General features: G+C 38.9%; 1 protein-coding gene across 7 annotated transcripts in view; it reads left to right on the plus strand.

Annotated features, from left to right (window-relative positions):
• Positions 1–20,140, plus strand: part of gria3a (glutamate receptor, ionotropic, AMPA 3a) — a 107,516-nt gene that overhangs the window by 85,124 nt on the left and 2,252 nt on the right. Inside the window, exons 12-15 of one of the 7 annotated variants that reach the window (XR_008566420.1) lie at positions 503–701; positions 8,233–8,480; positions 9,050–9,164; positions 17,334–17,448. Coding sequence is in view for 5 of the 7 variants with exons in the window: in XM_054755701.1 (XP_054611676.1) it covers positions 503–701; positions 8,233–8,480; positions 17,334–17,505 (619 nt within the window). In the remaining 2 variants the exon portion in view is untranslated. Of the gene's footprint in view, positions 1–502; positions 702–8,232; positions 8,481–9,049; positions 20,027–20,140 lie in introns of those variants that run through there. The other 6 variants (XR_008566419.1, XM_054755702.1, XM_054755700.1 and 3 more) reach the window with 6 other exon arrangements.

Raw genomic sequence — 20,140 nt, forward strand, 5'->3', positions numbered from 1 at the left:
CAGCGCCTCTCAAAGTCTAGACAGCATAATAATTACATCAGGACCGGCCTCCAGCCTCCACCTTTTATCTTGCAGTTTGGCCTACTTGTTTAAGTTATCACACATCATTCTTACATCACACATGCTGACACACTGACAGGTAAGTGACTGAGTTCCAATGAGGCAAATTAAGTGACAAAGTCGCCAAGTTGGCAACGCTGACATTGACTTCTTCTTGTTTAGCTTTGACAACAGTTTGAAAAATAAATGTTAGTGACACCTAAAGGACTTAAGAGGAACAGCAATGACCCAAACTTACAGTGTGAGCACTTCTCTGTCAGCTTTGACGATTTCTGCTCGTATAGTGTGAGTTGGATTTTAAAAACAAATAGTACAGAGTAAAATAATGAGTGAAAAAACAAACAAAGCAAATAATATGCCTGTACTCTGTGGAAAGACTTAAAGTGAAAATGTGTCCTCCTGCTGCTCTTACGTCTCCATCCACTCTGCTTTCTCCTCCCAGGTCGCTGTCAGGCCGCATTGTTGGAGGAGTGTGGTGGTTCTTCACCCTCATCATCATCTCCTCCTACACGGCCAACCTAGCTGCCTTCCTCACTGTGGAGAGGATGGTTTCTCCCATCGAAAGTGCCGAGGACTTGGCCAAGCAGACGGAGATCGCCTATGGGACGTTGGACTCAGGCTCGACCAAGGAGTTCTTTAGGGTGAGTGTGTCACTTTCTACCATTCAGAACCAGGACCAAAATGTACACCCAAACTTCTAAAGTGGTGCCCGGTGTTTTATAAACTGTGTTTTATTCAAGGATGACGCTTGCTAAATGTAATATCCAGAGCAGGGTGGCTTCATGTTTATAGAATATTTAGTCGGATGATTGGCAGAAAAAAGTATTACGTACATTGCAACAATAATTGTAAAGAATATGTACGTACCTGTAGTTTTATTCTATACTACTACTACTACTAATAGATTTTATTTAGAAGCTCTTCTCTAAAAACTCAAGGGCACTTTACAATAGAACCAGCAATGCAATCAATACAATGTAACATAAAGCAGAAGAATACAGGACATATACAGTTAAAATGAGAATAACTCAGCAAAAATGGGATTAAACATTACAAGCAAGTTTGAAGAGATGGGTTTTAACATGAGACTTAAAGGTGGATAGGTCAGTGCAATTATGGGTGCGAGTCCCAGAGGGAGTGGGCAGCAAAACTAAAGGCTCTGTTGCCCCAAGGATGACGCTTGGCCATTGAGGGCTCGGCCATTTAGTCTTTTCTAAAATTAGAAAAGGCTGTGTCTAAAAAAAACAACAAATTAATGTAAGCCAAAAAGGAATTTTATGTGAACCTATTTTCGGTGGAAACAACAAAAATAACAATTAAAAAAATATATACAGTTAAAACTTTTTTCACCAAAAATCCACAAATTTGCAGGTACGTGAATGCTGAACATACGGGATGCACTGTATTCCAAACTAAAATGGTTGAATACGTAGGTTACCGTCATATTCTGCTATTTCGACCAACTCACAAAAAGCTTTTAAAATATACACACTGAGGGAGTGAGCAGAGCAGAGAGACAACACTTTCAATGCATTTTCTTGCATATATTTGTCATTTCCGCATGCTCTATGCTGTCATTTGAACACTGCAAGTAGACAGACACCCGTCCCTTGGACTGCTTGTTTCTCGGTCTGCCAGGATTCTCAGGGTGTTGATAAAATATCTTCTGGGAATGTATGTGTAAACATGCACTTAATGCTGTAATTGTGGGAGCATTGTCAGTAGTCCACTAGGATCACAATGAAAGCAAGTGTTGCTCCCCAGAGAGAAGGTGAGGGAGGAAATATTTTGGCAATATTACTTCCTTTGGGGAATGTTCTTGTGTGTTTAACAGTGGAGAGGAATGAGATTGTTTTTTTTTTTTGGGGGGGGGGGGGGGGGGGGGGGGGGGGGGGTTCGCACAGCATTTGTCTGTGCAGCCTATTTTTAAAGGCGTCCAGGCATAACAGCATTGTCTGAAAGCAGTGACATGGAGCAATCGCTGTCATTAGTGGGCTACCTCGCTGCACCCTGCATCTCTTAAATTTGAGGGGAGGTTTTGTATGGGAAATGAGATTTCAGCCAAGCTGAACAGTTTAAAATGGAAGGAGACTGCTTGTAACTTTTATCAATTTGGGATAGAACTTTGGGATAGAACTTTAGGTACGGAAGAGGAGTTTAAGCTGACATCTTTTCAAGCAACAACACTGAAGAAATGACCCGTAGATACAACGTAAAGTAGTCAGTGTTCAGCTTGTGTAACAGTGTAAATGTACTGTCACCTCAAAATAACACATAGTCATTCATGCCTAAGATGCTGGCAACGAAAGTGAGTACAGTAATCTCTCGTCACTTTGCACTTCAAATTTTGTGCTTTCACTCTATCACGTTTTTTTCAAAAATCTATTAATTTATGAATCATGTTGTTTTCTGGTTGAATACGGCTTATTATTAGGATAAAAAAGGCATATTTAAGGAAGCGTTATGTATTCTTTGCCTAAATTAAGCATTTTGAAGCCTAAAAATGGCCAAATGAACTAAAATACAAATCCAGTATAAGGCCTTCAGAAGATGCGTTCAATGTTCGGTGAGACACACAAGCACCAGACTTGACCGCTGGAACAACTTTTGGCAGGTTTGAATTATCTCACAACAGGCACAATAATCCCTAATAAAAACACAGGCACTGGTGCAGCCTTAACCCATGCCGAGCCTGAACTCAACTCTGAACCCCAGATGTCACTTCCTGTCCCTCACTCAGCTCCTCTCGGCAAAGGAACACATTAACAGCAATACACATGAGCAGTATGTCTTAAATGGCTTATTTACTCTTATGTCTACTATATTGAGTAATAAGAGTGTCATGGTGACTATTGGGATATTATTTCATGTCTAGAGGGCTCTAATAATGTTTAAAAAAAACATATTTAGAAGGTCGTAAACAGCGTTTCTATCCTCTAACAACAAAAATATTCAATTTAGAAAGAAGGAATCCTACTTTATGGAAATTCACTTAGCACGTTTGGGTCTGGAACCAATTAAGTGCGATGAACGAGGGATTACTGTACACCCGTGTGTGAAAATGTCCAAATTGTCCCCACAGTGTCCATGTTTTATGTGGCTGTCTTTATGTATCAATCTTTTAGGTTAGTTTTTTTGGGATGGAGCTACAGATTACCTGGAAAATAAAGTAGTAAAGGAGTTATTCTCCTTGTTAGGCCAAGACTGTCTTCAAGAGAACGTCACTCTATTATCTTTTAATAAAAATAATAATAATAATAATAATAATAATAATAATAATAATAATTACTGTAATAGGTCTTTGTGCTCGGGCCCTAATTAATGACTTTAAAACCCTGCTGCTGACATCTTGTAAGCCAGAAAGGAAGAATCAGTGTGTTTGCAGCAAGATCAGCACTGTCATCAGCCATTACTGTCATCTTAACAGTGTTTACATGAACACTGCGATGAACTCAAATTGTGCATATGTCAAGAATGATTCACATACTATCGCCCGGGCGCACAATCTGTTACGTTTGCAGTGAATTATTTATATTGCTGTAGAGCTCAAGCTTGATTCATTCATTAAATACTAAATATGCACATAATAAAATGCAATGTGAGTGAAAAGGGCTAAATCTCCTTTAATAGCAGGACTTCTCAAAAGAATTGTTGTGGCGATTCAGTCATTTTTTTTAGGCTTTTCTGCCTTGTGCTTGCCTGAGTCCTTATGGAGTGTCATGCACTAAGCAGAGTGGTGACAAACAGCCTCTTCAAGACATTTAGAGGTAATGAAAAGTTTTCTTTTTTTCTTCTTCCTTGCTCAAGCCGTACAGAAGGTCACATTACTCCAGTTTAATGCAGCATCACTCCCCTGCCATGTACTCCAGCTCCCTGGTGACCGGTGTGTGTGTGTTTGTCTGTGTGTGTGTGTGTGGTATTGAACCGAGCTACAAAGGTGAGCTGTCTCACACACACACACACACGCACAGACACACAAGACAGTTAAGGAGTGCAAGTTTACACCATGCAATGACAAATAGATGTCAATCATATTGCCCTTAATGGCTTATATTAAAGATGTAATATGGAACCTTAAAGATCCCCTATTATGCAAAATGTGCTTTTTAATGATCTTATAACAGTAATATGTAATATGTGTCCCTAAAGCCAGTTTAATCTGCCAGCTCCCTCACTGGTTTTCTCTACTTTTGAGAAAAGACGCGCCCAAAGTGAAGTTTCATGACATCATGAAGGAAAAAATCCTGCCTCATGGACATGATGACAGCTTTGTAAAAAAGCAGGCTTTGCTACACATCTTAAAATAAATTCTGGCCCCCCAAATGTCTAAAAGTGATTATTGATTATGTGTTTTTTTCCTTCGATTTAAAGTACATATTACTCTTTTAGTCTTAATTCACGTGCTTAAGAATATATGAAAATGCGTGATCGATCATTTCTGTTAGCATTTACTGGTCCAGCAGGCATGAATGAAAACTTTTCATATAGGCTGACTAATTAAAATAATAAATATATTCTTGTGGCACCAAGCTGTGCCCTGCCGGTTGGGGCAGACAAGGACGAGGTCATTCCCTCCTGTTAAGCCCGAGTCGGAACACGGCCTGTCATTTATCTCTGCTGTGCTGCCAGATTGTCTGACCTCAGGCGGCTGGCAGAGAGCCCGCTAAGTCTCTGCCTCAAAGCAAGAGCTAACTGCACTCAATTAGCTGAATTACAATCGGCTGATAACTGTTGACTTAAAACGAGCCAATATGGATGAACAGCAAACGTTGATGTGATTTTACTGCATATTTTATCTTGAGAGAGCCTCTGTCTTTGTCTTTTACTTGTCTTGTGTTGTCAGATATAGAACTTACATGATAGTGAGAGGAGGCTCCAGCATACCCCTGCAAACCTACAAGACAAGCGGCATAGAAAATGGATGGATGGAAGATAGTGAGAGGCGTATTTTATAGCCTTATTTTGAAAGAATATGCATAAGAATATGCGTCACGCGCAGCAGAAGGATGCAGTGTGTGAAGTTATCTTTTTATTACTGCATTTTATGTCCTTCTTGTGTTCTGTGTGCAGTGTGTGTGATTTAGGAGTGCATTTAGGTATAATTTCGGTATAAATTCACACTTATATGAAAATCACAGTCTGGGAATGGAACTTGTTCGTAATCTGTACATAAAACAGAATTTTAAAAAATTGACTTAACACCTCACATCACTGCAAAGTGCAACCACACTAAGAAACTTCATTGATGTTTGTGTCCAACTAGAAATGTCCAGTTCAGTTAATGATCATAGTGGTATTTCAGAGGTTTTCATTATAGGTTTTCAAAGTGTGTTTCAGTCGTCCTCTTCTCGGAGACTATATAACGGTTGGTGTTTCCCCTACTCCCTGAAAAACTCATTTTTTGGAGAATGTTTTGTGGAGTTTTCTGATCAACCCAAACTCTCTCTCGTCGTAAAAAATTGAAATCAATTCATTTTCAATCTGACATAAATCAAGTTTGCTTCGCATGTTTTTTTGAACATCTTCTCAAGCTGCAGCACCTCTTCTGCCCACCTCACACTTCAAAAGCCCCGGTTTGAAACAATTTGTAAATGAAGTCAGATGTACCTATGTACACGCTTTTTACATGTTTCAGTTTACATTTAGTCATTTTATACACAAACTACAGCTACAGTGCACAATATTATTCATTCGATTTAGTTGCAATCATTTTCACTAAATCCCAAAACTGAAATCAAAGTAACATTAAATATCTGAGCTCAAGGTCAAAAATAAGATGTTCAAGTAAGGAAGACAAGTTAAATGGGGTTTTGGCAAGTCACATGTTTTTACTCTGTTCTGTTGGCAGTTTTGCTCATTTTAAGAAGTACATCTCAGATTTGATGACATATTACTAAAGGCGCTGTTTAAAGATTCAGTCTGAAAAATGAAGGCATACGTTTTTTTTGGGCCTTTTGTTTATTGTTTTTTCAGCTCGTTTGCAACCTTGGTTAGCATCATTAATTCACATCATCATTAATTTGTTGCAGAAGGTTCGACTCTAACCGAAAAACAGACGCGAGCCAAATAAATTCTTCCCATAAGAAATAAAGTAAATCCAATGAATCCATTCCAAAAATAAAATAAACCCGTTTTTGCAGTTTTACAATTATAGTTTCACATACAGTAAACAATTAGAAATTCATATTCATTTTGCGTCATAACATTGCCTCATGTCAAGCCACATCTTTCCGTTATGATGGCAGACAGAGCCACAAAAGCGTCCCCAGAAGCGTCACAGAGTCTGCCGTCTGACCTGAACACATCAACAGCAGTGCAATTCCAACACCATATATGTATCTGCAACTCAAACAAGTCTCTAGTCTGCTTGTGAAGGGAACGACACTTCCTCATTGTCACTAGACGACAGCAAGTTGCATTCACTAACAGTCAGAAAATCACAACGTCTCTATTACTGTATATGTGTATGTGTGGTCTAAATAAACAGAAATATAATGAAAAACAGTAAGTGGATATTGTTATCGCTCACTAACGTAAACCTTACCACGGAAGTACAATTTGCTGCATTTAAGTATGCTCGGAAATCCCAGAAAATACATCTACACTCATCGTGTGAATTCAACTTAAGTTATGTGGTGTCTTTGAATCCAACACTTCATGATTCATAATAACGCGGTTAAGGTGTGATTCAAATGTTCTGCTACTATTAAAGAGACGAGTGTTAGGCAATTAGATTTTCCACTGTGTGTGATATCTTTTAACTTGATTTAAATTTTCAGTTCATTTGGAGCTTTTAATACATGCAAATATATATACAAGTGTCCTGTTATTTATCTTTCTGTTCATAAAATATAGCAAAATACACATTGTGGCAAACGGTGATTAACCATGGTTAATTAATTTGAAAACTGTGATTAATGTGATGGACTTTTTATATTATTTGACAGCCTTAATATATATACATGATGAATGAAAGGCATAAGTGAACATTTAAGGTTACTTTTGTCTTTAAAGGCCACTAAAGACATGATTCTTGACGTGACAATGTGGCAGCGAGAGCCACACGGACACCACCTTCCTGTTTTGCCATGAGTTATTTCTTGAATAATAAAATAGTGTTTGTCACAACAATAACCTAAAATGGAACCAAAGAACATTGCAAGTGCCAACATTTTTGATAAAAAAGGTGAAAAACACTATCGAATTCAAGAAACAGAAAGATGGTGTCTGTGTGGTGTGCCTTGGGAACACTCACGTCCTCAAAGAAGGCAAGAGTGACCCTAAATGCTCCCTTTCGTTTATATGCATTTTGAATTGTTTTATGCATGTAAAACTATAAAAACGTGGTTTGTGTTAGCATTTTTGAGAGTCAACTGCTGATGACGTCATAGACGGGCAACATAGCTGCCTCGGGAAAAAGAAGGAATCCTACTTTGTGGAAATTCACTGATCGCGGTCACTTCTGGAACCAATTTACAGTGATAAACAAGGGATTACTGTATTGTGTAGTTCTGAGCAGCTGTTTATAGAGTGTGGGCTGTGGAGGGCAGTATACAGTTTATTGCGCTAACACATTCCCCAAACATTGTACGGAAACCACGCCCCCAACGTGACCGCTGACTGTGTGAGAGATATGCCTTCTCTTGTCCGCCACATTCCAAAATAAGATTGATCTCAATATACTTTCAAAGGGAGCAGTGTGGGCCATCCAGGATCTTCGAACGTTGTGATGAGGTGATGGGCAGAGCTTAGACCTTTATAAGACACAAACTGGATGGTGATGGACGTAATTACTCATACTTGAGGAGACATTTCTGAGACGTATTTGGACGTTACCCATGCTGTTCTATCCATCTTCCATGGCCAAAAAATTTGAATTTGCCGCAGTGTGACGACGTCTGGCATAAATACTTAGACGGATAGACGGAACTGTTAAACGGCAGTACGGGACAGAGCCTTTAGGATAAGCAAATTGGTCTAGCACAGTAAGAAAACACATCTGCCAAAAATAAGTACTGAATTCAGATATTGAATGTAACTATGTTCAAAATATTACAACAAAATGTGTGGTGATTTTTTTCATGTGACGCTGTATTGTATTTTTATTCTGATTGCCAGTGCTTCTGAGTGCATGACTCTAACTCTTTTCTCTTTCTTTCCCTTGGAACGCAGCGCTCCAAAATAGCGGTTTATGAGAAAATGTGGTCATACATGAAATCAGCAGAGCCGTCGGTGTTTGCCAAGACAACACCTGACGGGGTCTCCCGGGTACGAAAGTCGAAGGGCAAGTTCGCCTTTCTCCTGGAGTCCACTATGAATGAGTACATAGAGCAGCGGAAGCCGTGCGACACCATGAAAGTGGGCGGCAACCTCGACTCTAAAGGCTACGGCGTGGCCACACCAAAAGGCTCGGCATTAAGGTGGGTGGGATAATATAACAATGTGCTCCATGTTGTTATAGTATTCCACCTACCCTGATGCCACCTTTTTTCATTTTCTTCTTCCTGAATTCTTGACGAGTGTAATTGAATCTAGCCAACACATTGAGCCATCTTCTGTTTTGTCTGTCTGCTTCCTCCTGTCTCCTTCACCTTAAGGAAAGTCTTCTTTGCTATCATTTCAATGTCCTCCATCTCCAATTGTTCTCCCCTTCAGCCACTTCCTCCCACTTGTTTGTGTGCTGCCTTCGCTTGTAATTGACCTCCTGAATGATGTCTCTTTTGTGCACATGCAAGTGGAGAGAAACATGTGATGAATGTTGAGCAGCATGCTGGATGTCCTCTTTGCTAACTTACAATGTGACCCTCCATGCCACCTCTCTCAGTATTTCTTTTACTCTTACCTTTTCCACACAAGTGAAAATCTCTACCAATTTGTCCCTTCCGTGCTCCCCCTATGAACCATTGATATTGAAGACTATTTTTATCACTATTAGATTTCTCACGGACCTGTTCCTTTTTTCTTACAAGTTATGTTTTATCGTTTCAAGAAATGCTGTTAACCTGGCAGTGTTAAAACTGAATGAGCAAGGCCTCTTGGACAAATTGAAAAACAAATGGTGGTACGACAAGGGAGAGTGCGGCAGCGGGGGAGGTGACTCTAAGGTCAGCCTCAATGTCACCAAAGTCGGGTGTCCTAAAGCAGAGTAATCGGCAAGGCTGACGTCACTTCAAGTTAACATTTAAGGATAAATGTTCCTAATGGTAATGTTCATTTTTACAAATATAGTGCCACTGTGATCAAATGGAAACCCTTTACTAGCGCAGAGCGAGAGAGTTGGCGTGTGGCTATGAAAGACAGGCAGCCTTTTTGCCCGTTCTTTTATAACCACATGCCAACACGACAGACGTTTTTGTAATGTTTAAGCTTTTTCAACCTCCACCTTGGCAGCATATGCACGCTCCAGTGTGCTCAGGGAACAGCGTTGTCTTGAGGGGACGAAGCATCACAGGCAAACGTGAGAATTCTAATGAGACAAATGACAAAACAAACATCTTCTCTCCGGCTGGTCTGGTTTTACTAATAAGTGTCGCAAGTGGTTTAAGCCATGCAGGACATCACCAGGGGCCCCATTTGCAACATGTTCTTTGTTACATATACTGTGCAAAAGTCATCCCCAGCTTTGTTGTTTCAGTGACCTTTTGTAGTAGTACGAACAGTATACAGTCGTGCAATCGTCCCTCGCCACAGCGCGGTTCAAACTGTGTGGCTTCACTCTATCACGTTTTTTCAAACATGTATTAATTAATAAATCATGACTAGATAGAATCATGAATAGAACTCAAGCTACGGCCCCATTTTGTTTTCCAGCCCGTACCTGCAAGCCTGTTGTGTTGAAAGCACATTTCCAAAACATACATATCCAGTCATCCCTTGTTCCAGACCTCACCGTGATAAGTGAAGTAGGATTCAATATTAATAAATTAAATATTTTCCTAGTTGGCATAGGAAACCTGTTTACGACCTTCTAAATAAGTTTTTAACATGATTAGAGCCCTCTAGACAGGAAATAACACACGTAACACCCACCTTTACATTTGTATGATCCAATATAACAGATATAATCAGAGAAAATAAGACATATTAGACATAAATAACAAAAACAAAAATACTCACACGTTAGCAGTTTCTTGTTTTTTTCTGGACAGCGTACTTCCTGCGGTGGCTGTTGTCTCGTCAGTGTATTGTAATGGCGGCTTTAAATGGCTTTACACTTGTATTACCCAATATAGTAGACATAGTAAGAGTAAATAAACCATTTAAGACGTAAATAAAACACCTGCTCGTGTGTGTAAATGTATGCCCTAGGGGACCTTAGTGGCAGGCGGACAGATGTGTGAAGGACAGGAAATGACATCGGACGTTCTGAGTTGAGTTTTAGCTTGTCGTGGGTTATGGCCCCAACGGTAGCCCGTGTTATTAATATGATTATTATTACTATTATGATTATTATGATTTTATTATTATTATTGTGCCTGCTGTGAGATAATTTAAATCTGCAATAAATGCCTGTTGTAGCGATCTGGTGCTTGTCTGATCGAACAATTACTGACACCTAGTGGCCAATGTAGAATACTACATTCACAATAAGAACGCTTCTTCTGCTTTGTATTTGTGTTTTAGTTCATTTAGTTTAATACTTAATTTAGGCCAAAAATAAGTATAATTTTCTCAAATATGCATTTTTTTTTTTACTAATAATAGACCAGGAAACACGAACCACGATGTAGCAAGGGACGACTGTATAGGCAATCCTGGAAAATCTTTTTAAATTTTTTCAGTTTATTGAAACTCATCTTCCTCAATATCAGTAGCACTAAAACAGATTCTGTCTTTAGGGGATACAAATTCAGCTTGTTAGCTGTTAAACAAAAAATAATTTCTCAGTGTCATTCAACATAAATGAAATGCATTTAAACAAATGCGCTAGCTCGATGCTAATTTACACTGAAAATCCCATTTATTTCCATTAGCAATTAGCATTCACAGTTGAACATGGTGACTTCGAACACCTCCAAGTATGACAATTAAATAGATAACGAAGATGCACATTCCACTGAAACAGCTTAGACTTATAAGCATAAAATACTTACAGGCAAACTCTTTCTAAGGCTCAACAAGACACAGGACTGACACATTCGACATCTTAATGGCAGTAGACTATTAACAAACACTGTCGGTCTTCTTCTATGACAGCGGGTTTCAAATTGTCGCCACCTGTTAGAGTATCAATAGATACCTCGTGGAGATCAATAGAACCTTGCTGCACAAAAAATCCCTTTCTGGATAAAAACGCAAGATTAAGACCCGTAACTCACTGATGACAGAAAGTGAGTTGTGCCCCAGCAGTTGACAATCACTGCTGGAAATATGCCGGAAATATGATTTCCATTTTTAATTGCAATCTGCCAATTATTTCACTAAAACCTGATTTTTAAACAAAGATGAATTTTGTCTTTTTTCCAAAAACAGTTGTTGAAAATCTTAAATTCAGGGTCCTTTTATATTCGGGTCAATACGGTAATTTGCCTTTTGTGTGTTTTCAGATTGTATTTCACTAAGAAGACTTGGTCAGGATAACATTGCTAGAACAACAAGCCTGAGGATAAGACTGCTGCACAGTGCTGTCTTTCTCTTCTGTGATATTTTTGTCCCCATGCTCTTATTGTGTGCATGATGTTGTTTACTTCACAAATGAGGCCCCTGATGTTAAGCACCGGGCACACGCCCGTCCCGCCGTGGATCCATCTCTGCCACTTTGCTACCGATCTTCGAGCTTGCACCATATCAATCTCACATGCAGCATTATGTCGGAAAAGAGGAGGCCGCGCTTTACTTTGCTGTCTATCGATCCATGTCATTCTCTCCTCTCCTTTGCTCTCCTCTCTGAGTGAGCAGGATATGGATACTCATGAGGGGGTGAATGCAAAGCGAGCCGACTCCTCTCGCCTGCTGTTTGCTTCAATTCCTCGCTTGGAGAGAAAGTAGACGAGCACTGTGAGACTGCCACATTTCTTTGTCCTTGTTTCACTTTCAGACATGCACTGGTGGGTAATCTTACAGCAAGGTGGAACTATATTGTGTACAACAACCACAGACGCTTTTACCGCGACATATAACAAATCATCATACCAGCTATTTAAACAGATTAGAATCTTTGCTTTGTATAGGGAAGTATAACAAGTACCGTAGTATTTTATGTGCGTATTTGGGTTTCAGAGCCAGGATTTCGTTTGCACTGTTCATGTATTGTGTTGCTCTGTGTCGCCTTTCAACATTTCCAAGCGGATGTTGCTGCCTTGCAGACAAACTGAAGGGTAAAGTTATGATGTCGGCGTCATTGGGCTGCAACACAAGTACGAGTGGCGCTTGTGTGTGCGATGGAACAAATCCAAAACAACAACAAAAACCACGTCTGTCACACATTAGGAAGATAAAAATAAGAATCCAATATTTCTGCCACTGCATTGTTGTCAATTGTTCAGGCGCCAGTGATGCTCAGCAAACACATGCAGCCTTTTACACTATTTGATGATTGAAGATCGTGTCAACCATGTGATTACTTCATTGCCACATAGCTTCCTTTCGTACAAGTCATCCGACTGGCAAATGTTTGGTTTTGCATGAGAGGAAATTAATTAAAATCAGTTTTAATTACATTAATGATGACCCAATATTAATAGTAATATTTACAATATACATGTTATATAATGTATATCATATAAATATAGTATATGAGTATTTTCTTTTGATCTGAAACACAAAGAAAATATTTATCTTGGTTTTTGGATGAAAATGTAAAGGAAATTTAAAGTATGTAGTTACATTATTAATACACTAATATTTACAATATATACATTGTGTGAATATTTTGTTTCTTTTTATCTGAAACAAAGAAAACATTTTCGTGTTGGTTTGCGGTAAAAGTGTAGATGAGAGGACATTAGAGAGGAAATTAAATAAAATTAAATTAATTATGACCCAATATTAATACTGACCTTTAAATATAAATATTACATAATATTTTATAAATGTAATAGTTTTTTCTTTTTATCTGGAACACAAAGAAAACATTTGTGTTGCTTTCGAATAAAAATGTCAGATGAAAGAAAATTACATTAATTATTATTACCCAATATTAATATGAATATTTACAATATAAATATATATATATTATATGATATATGTTATGTGAATATAATACAGTTTTCATCTTTTTATCTGAAACACAAAGAAGATATTTGTGTTGGTTTTCAGATAAAAATGTAGGTAAAAGGAAATGATATAATTATAACAAATTCATTTTGATTACACAATATTATTACTAATATTTACAATATAAAATATAATGTATGTTATGTGGCTATAATAGAGTTTTTATCTTTTTATCTGAAACACTAAAAAACATGCACAGCAGAGGAGAGGAAATGTGATGAATTATTACCCAATAATAAATACAATTACTACCCAAACATGTATACTAACATGTACAAGATAAATATAAATATATTTCTAAGTTCATAAATACACAGGACTTGAACAAATATTTTAGAAACATAAGAGCGTTTTTGTCTTTTAATCTGAGACACAAAGAAAACATTTGTGTTTAACATTTGTGATCAAATGTAGATCAAATGAAATTAGAGAGAAAATTTGATGAAAATGATTACCCAATATTAAAACTAATATTTACAATATAAATATATTATAGAAGACTACCCAATATTAGACGAATATTAGACGTTAAACAATGCAACGCAAAAACAACACTCACTTGGACAAACGACACGTGATTGTGTAGACTTTGTACTGTATAATAACTATGAGATGAGTGGTGGAGAAGAGTGTGTTCAGACCTCAAGCCCATCTGGCAACATTACGTATTTGAAATCTGAATAATCCCAGGCCCGCTGTGGATGACTTTAGATTCATCACAATTCACTATTTTCTACTTAATTATCATCAGTGTGCTTCTCGGTGGCACCTTGTGCAAAGCATCTTGAGATTCATCTTGCAAAACCTAAGACGTAGACTGACTGAGGCCCCAGCATTCCTCCAGGAATCCCAAGGAAGACGCCCTGCAGCGAGTGCAAACTACTTTTTGTTGGTCTATTGTTCCGTCGTGGCATTTTTTAGTACTTAAACTTCCCGATAAGAGGACCAATATGTTATTTAGAGCCATCCTTCTTCATTGAGTTGGTTTCCCAAATGGGTGGTCACTGTGCGCTGTGCATGCATTCATTGCGTTAACATTTAGTTAAGGGGTTAAGGCAGGGGTCGGGAACCTTTTTTGCTAAGAGAGCCAAGAAAGCCACATATTTTTAAATGTATTTCCGTGAGAGCCATACACAACTAACAACAACTGACAACACAACAAAATGTGTGCATTATTAAGCATGACCAACAATTTTAGAGTATAATAAGTCTCTGAATTTATTATTTTTAATAATGCCGTTATATTGAAGCTAACCAATAATAAATACTGTAAGATACTTCTTACCATTAATGTGACTTCTGTGCTTGCGGTAGAAAATGGATGGATGGATTAAAGTGCGTAAAGAAGTTTTATATTTTGAATGTTATTTTTAACACTGTGATTTCCGTCAAATAAAATTACAACGAAAAAATGTGATTGTGTTAAAGCCAGAGAGCCAGATGCAACCACCAGAAGAGCCACATCTGGCTCCCGAGCCATAGGTTCCCTACCCCTGGGTTAAGGTGTTCATTTTGACACCTCAGTTTTTTATCTCCGATGGGTGCAAGCACATATTGAAACGTTTGTAAGGGTGCAGGTCACAAGAAAGTTGGGATTAATGGACATAAAATTCCCATAGACACGTTCCATATTGTTTGATGGCGCTATCTGCAGGGGAAAAAGAGTGCTGCAGCTATGAATCTAGCAGAGGGCGCTGCCTCACAGGTCAATTCACTCAAGATTTTCCAGCAGGAAGATGCTTCGACAAGACGTGATGTTTGGTAACTCCACGTTTTGTAAATACAGTACTGTATGCTGTATGCCTGTCTGTAATTGTGAGAGGCGTGTTATAGCGTACTTGGGACTGATTATTTTTATTTTTTATATTACATGTACTGCAGCAAGCCACATAAGTCCAGTGTTGCACATGTCCAAATTTAAAAATTCAAAGCCACCTCACCCGTCAAGAATTATTCCTTCAAAGTTGTGTTTACTTTGCTCAGTCCAATTTTTTTTCTTTAGAGTTGATAACACTATAATTGCTTCAATGAAAACCTTCGTCTTCTACTGCTGCTTCCTTTTTGACGTGTACGCATCGCTGTTGTCCGCTGCACAGTGCTGCATAAAAAAGCACTTCTTTAGTGAGACTGAAAGGTTTACATTATTTGGGTGATGTTTGGCGAACCAAATGAAATGCTTTGGATGAGTTTATTGAGAACGGCTGGTTTAGAGGATTAAAAATTGGTATTTTATGGGTGCATTCATTATTTGTAGTTTTTCGCAATTCGCTGGGATCATTGCATATTTTTATTTATATTTTTAATATAATAGAAATACTGTATATATATTATATACCACGGAGTATTAGGGCCGAATTGTAAAAAAAAAAAAAAAAAAAATTGGAGATTTTGAGAATAAATTCGTAAATTTCCGAGCCAAAAAAGTTCTCAATTTACGAGAAAAACACTTGTAAATTGACGAGAATAAAGTTGTACATTTACGAGAAAAAGGCCAAAGGTCACATAAGTCCCCCCTTTTCATAGCTGTCTCAGGCGACGCCTGTTACGATGGAGTATTAAAATAATGTGAGATTTCGAGAACACATTTACGACAATAAAGTCGTACATTTACGAGAATGAACTCGTAATATTACGAGAGTAAAGTCGTACATTTACGAGGAAAAACCCATAACAGAACCTGTAACAGAAAAACCTGTAACAGAAACGTTACAGGCGTTGCCTGAGACAGCTATGAAAAGGGGGGACTTATGCATTATTACGACTTTTTTTTCTTGTAAATTGACGACTTTTTTTGAAGGGCTAGACATGCTCATCTGTTTGTGCTCAGCTGCTCTGTTTCGCTGCCACGGTAGAAATAAAAGATTGCTATTTTTTTCTCTGACACGAATGACACGTAAATTTACGACTTTATTCTCGTAAGTTTCGGATTTTTTCTCTTTTTTGTTTTTTCTCAAAATTTAAGATTTTTTTTTCAATGTGGCCCCTAATACTTCGTCGTAATTAAATATATATGTATATATATATAAATATAATATATAATAATATAAATATTTTTATTGTATATGTTTATATATACATTATAGCTATTGTCATTTTTTTAAATGTGTTTTTGTCCTGTCCAGCCTTTAGGGCAGATAGTATTGTTGATCTAAATGCCCTCACATGCTCAAGTGTGAGACACACTTCCCCTGTTATACAGAATTTATTTGACTTTGATGTTTTGTTGTTATGCAAATTTGGAGTGGCCGGACCGGAGCAGGAGGGGATAGAGAAGAAGAGAATAGAAAACAAGGAAGGAGTGCAGGAATGAGAGGGGGACAAAAGAGACAGAGCCCTGTCTGATTTCCAAAATCATCATAACTTTACCTTTCAAATTGCTCTGAAAATCGTCCACTTGATGTCAGGCATGACATGATTGACGTGTGTGTGCGTGAGCGCATGCGCGCGCGTGCGCACGGTGAATACAATATATTTGATGCTGTCAGATTACAAACCCTGCAACCTTTTCTGAAATAAGGAAATACGTCTGGGAATGTGGCAGCCGAGGAAATTGAGCTTGATCGCAGAAGTCCCATGAAAGAAACCATCCTTTCATCGGCACGCGCGCGCCAAATCGCCTTTGGTTTTGTGAGACACGAGCTGACGAGAGCTGCGCGTTTGTTGTTCGTCAACAAAGGGTTCCTGTTCGATCCCAGCCTGCGCACGGCAATAAAGAGCTTTGGAAGTGCATTTCATTGTGAGGAAGTCATGCAGCCGCTTCTTCAAAACTTGTGATCAGCGTGTGCCGATTGCTCAAAGCGATACAGGTAGGGTCTGGCACGCTAGGGTACGTATTGTAGGCTCAGGTCATAGTCTATACATATACATATACATATACATATACATATACATATACATATACATATACTGTATCATGTATTTCTCTATCTAGTCTTTGCTTGCTACCTGTATGTCTTGGCCAGCACCCTACTTCCTATCGCTTTGTATCAAGTAGTTGAAAAGTCCAATAACATAAAATAACATAATGCAATGTTATTTATGTTATTTCCCACGTGAAGAACTCCTGTAAACCTTGCAGTATTGAAACTCAGTGAACAAGGCATCTTAGACAAGCTGAAAAACAAATGGTGGTACGATAAAGGTGAATGTGGAACCAAGGACTCGGGAAGTAAGGTCAGTCGCTGCAGGTCTTTTTATGCTGATACTGCCAAAAAACACAATGCATTTTGACCTACTTGCTCATGTACATCTCTGACTTGACGCTTCACACGTAGTTACTGGATGGTCATAAGTCATGCATGTAGAACTATTTGATGCATTTTGTTCTATCGGGTGACTGCATGATCACACGCAGCCTTTTAACTCCATGCCATCAACGTCTGAATTTAACCATCCTGCTGCTATTTCATTATTTCATTCGCGGGGGTGTGGTAGTCATCGGCGTGACCATGGAGCATAGCTGCTCGGTCTTGGTCAGAACTCAGTATTGTAATAACAAAGTAATAATGTAGTCTCTTAACTAGCACCCCGGCTTAGGAATAGTCGTGTCTCCATTTTTAAACAGTAATAAAAATATCATAAGGTAGGAATAAGACACAATTTAGCATTTTCAATAACACCTGCAGAGTAGTGATACGGTCATCCCTCGCTACATCGCAGTTTGAACGTCGCTCCCTCACTCTCTGGCGGTTTTGATTAATAAATGATGCTGCTTTGTGGCTGAATACGGCCCATTATTACATAGTCCAAAAATATGCATATTCAAGTCAATTGGATGTATGTTTTGTCCAAATTAAGCATTTTCAAGCAGCAAAATGGCTACATGAACAAAAATGCGAATACAGGATAATTAAGACCACAGCCTGCGAGTGTAGTATTCCACGTTGGCCACTAGGTGTCAGTAATTGTTTGCTGAGAACACCACCGATGCGCCAGACTTGAACACCCGACACAGTAATAAAAACATAACAATAATCATAACATGGGTTGACTATTGCGGCCGTAGCCCACAACAAGCTAAAAGTCAACTCTGACAAAGTTACTGCTCCCGTACAACGAAAACTGTTTTAAATGGATTATTTTATCTGATTATGTACGATATCGGCTCATAGGAGTGTAAAGGTGACTATAGGGGTGTTATTTCATGTCTAGAGGGCTCTGATAATGTTAAAAAAAACATATTTAGAAGGTCGTAAACATGTTTTCTATACCATACCTACAAAAATATCCCATTTATTAAGAAGGAATTCTACTTCACGGGAATTCATTTATCGCGGTCGAGTTTGGACCCAGTGAACCGCGATAAACGAGGGAGCCATGTTTCCTATGGGAGTGTCTCCATTTAGAATCAATAATAAGAGTGTAATAAAGTAAGTGAAGAGTGGTGAAGAGTTCATAAACATGACTCCAACTTAGCTGGACCTTCTCTTTTAAAACGGCTAACAAGCTAGCAACAGTCATGTAAGTACAGGGTTCCCTCGTTTATCGCTGGGGAAAGGTTCCTAAAATAGCCCGCAATAAGTGAAATCCAGGAATTTGCCATCTTTTTTTTTGTACAATTATTATTATTTAAGGCTGTAAAACCCCTCACCTTACACTTGAGACACTTTTCTCAGACAGGTGATAACATTTTCTCACATTTCTCTCTTGTTTGAACACTCTCACTGTACTGTAGCGTTTTTGTATCCTTGTTAAAACCTACTGCTACACACGAACCAAAGATTCATTTACAAGCTAGCAAGCAAGCTAGCTAGCGATGACACAGGAGACACGGCAGGGCGGCATGAAGGAGATTGATTGGCAATGATCTACAGCCAATCAGGACGCAGAAAACAATGGGCGGTGCAGACAGACGAGAGAGGGAAGAGTTAGACACTCAACTTCCCACAATGCAATTCTTCTTAAAGGGCCAGGCTTGGCCTCTAACAGCGTTCATATGCTGTAATAAAAAAAAAAAAGCACAAAAAAAGGTGAACCGCGATAGAGCGAGGGAACACTGTAGTGTGCTAGCAAGCCCATCACCGCACATGAACAGATTAGCATGACCAAGAGTGCCGCAGGTTAATGGTCATGTCAGTAAGGAACACTCACAACAATGTAGTCAAGTAGTAATCACCAGGTGAGCTCCTATTAGCCTGGTAAACAGCAACAACAAGCTCATCGTCATGTCGCCAAGTTGGACTGTTGTAACACTCTAATAAAGCAGCAACAGGCCAATGAGGGCACATTTTGGAGGTAAAGCAGGTCGTCCAGAAGCCGGAAGGTTGGCGGTTCGATCCTCGCTCCCTCCACCCAGTCACTGGTGTTGTGTCCCTGGGCAAGACACTTCACCCACCTTGCTGCCCACACTGGTGAATGAATGCTTGGTGGCGGTCGGAGAGGCTGTAGGCTCCGATTGGCAGCCATGTTTCCTTCAGACTACCCCAGGACAGTTTGTGACTGAGGAGTGAATGAATAATGGGTTGACTTGGTAATAATGGTGTTATAATGCAGTAATAAACCATGTTATACGGGAACGACTACCATGCGTTGCACGTCAGACAAACAGGAGTAAGCTTGTGTGCTGCGTGTTCAAAGAGAGAGGTTGATAGTCTTGTAACAATCTAGCAACAAGCCAGCGAGCTCACATTTTTCGTGCAAAATAGTAAAATAGTAGCGCTCAAAATAAAACCAATTGCTTTGCGCATTATTGTTTGGCGTTTAATAGCAGCAAAATGGTTTGTGCTTGTAGAAATGCAGTGAGCTTTGAGGTAGTCACATGAGGGTTCCATGCGTAGACCTGTACGACCACGACCGCCTTCCTTTTAGAGCAAAGCAGCCGCCTTCAGACTTCTCTGCATTCACCTTCCTAGTTGTTAGCCAGAAG

Source organism: Dunckerocampus dactyliophorus, chromosome 16 (assembly GCF_027744805.1).
Source record: "Dunckerocampus dactyliophorus isolate RoL2022-P2 chromosome 16, RoL_Ddac_1.1, whole genome shotgun sequence".
NCBI lineage: Eukaryota > Metazoa > Chordata > Actinopteri > Syngnathiformes > Syngnathidae > Dunckerocampus > Dunckerocampus dactyliophorus.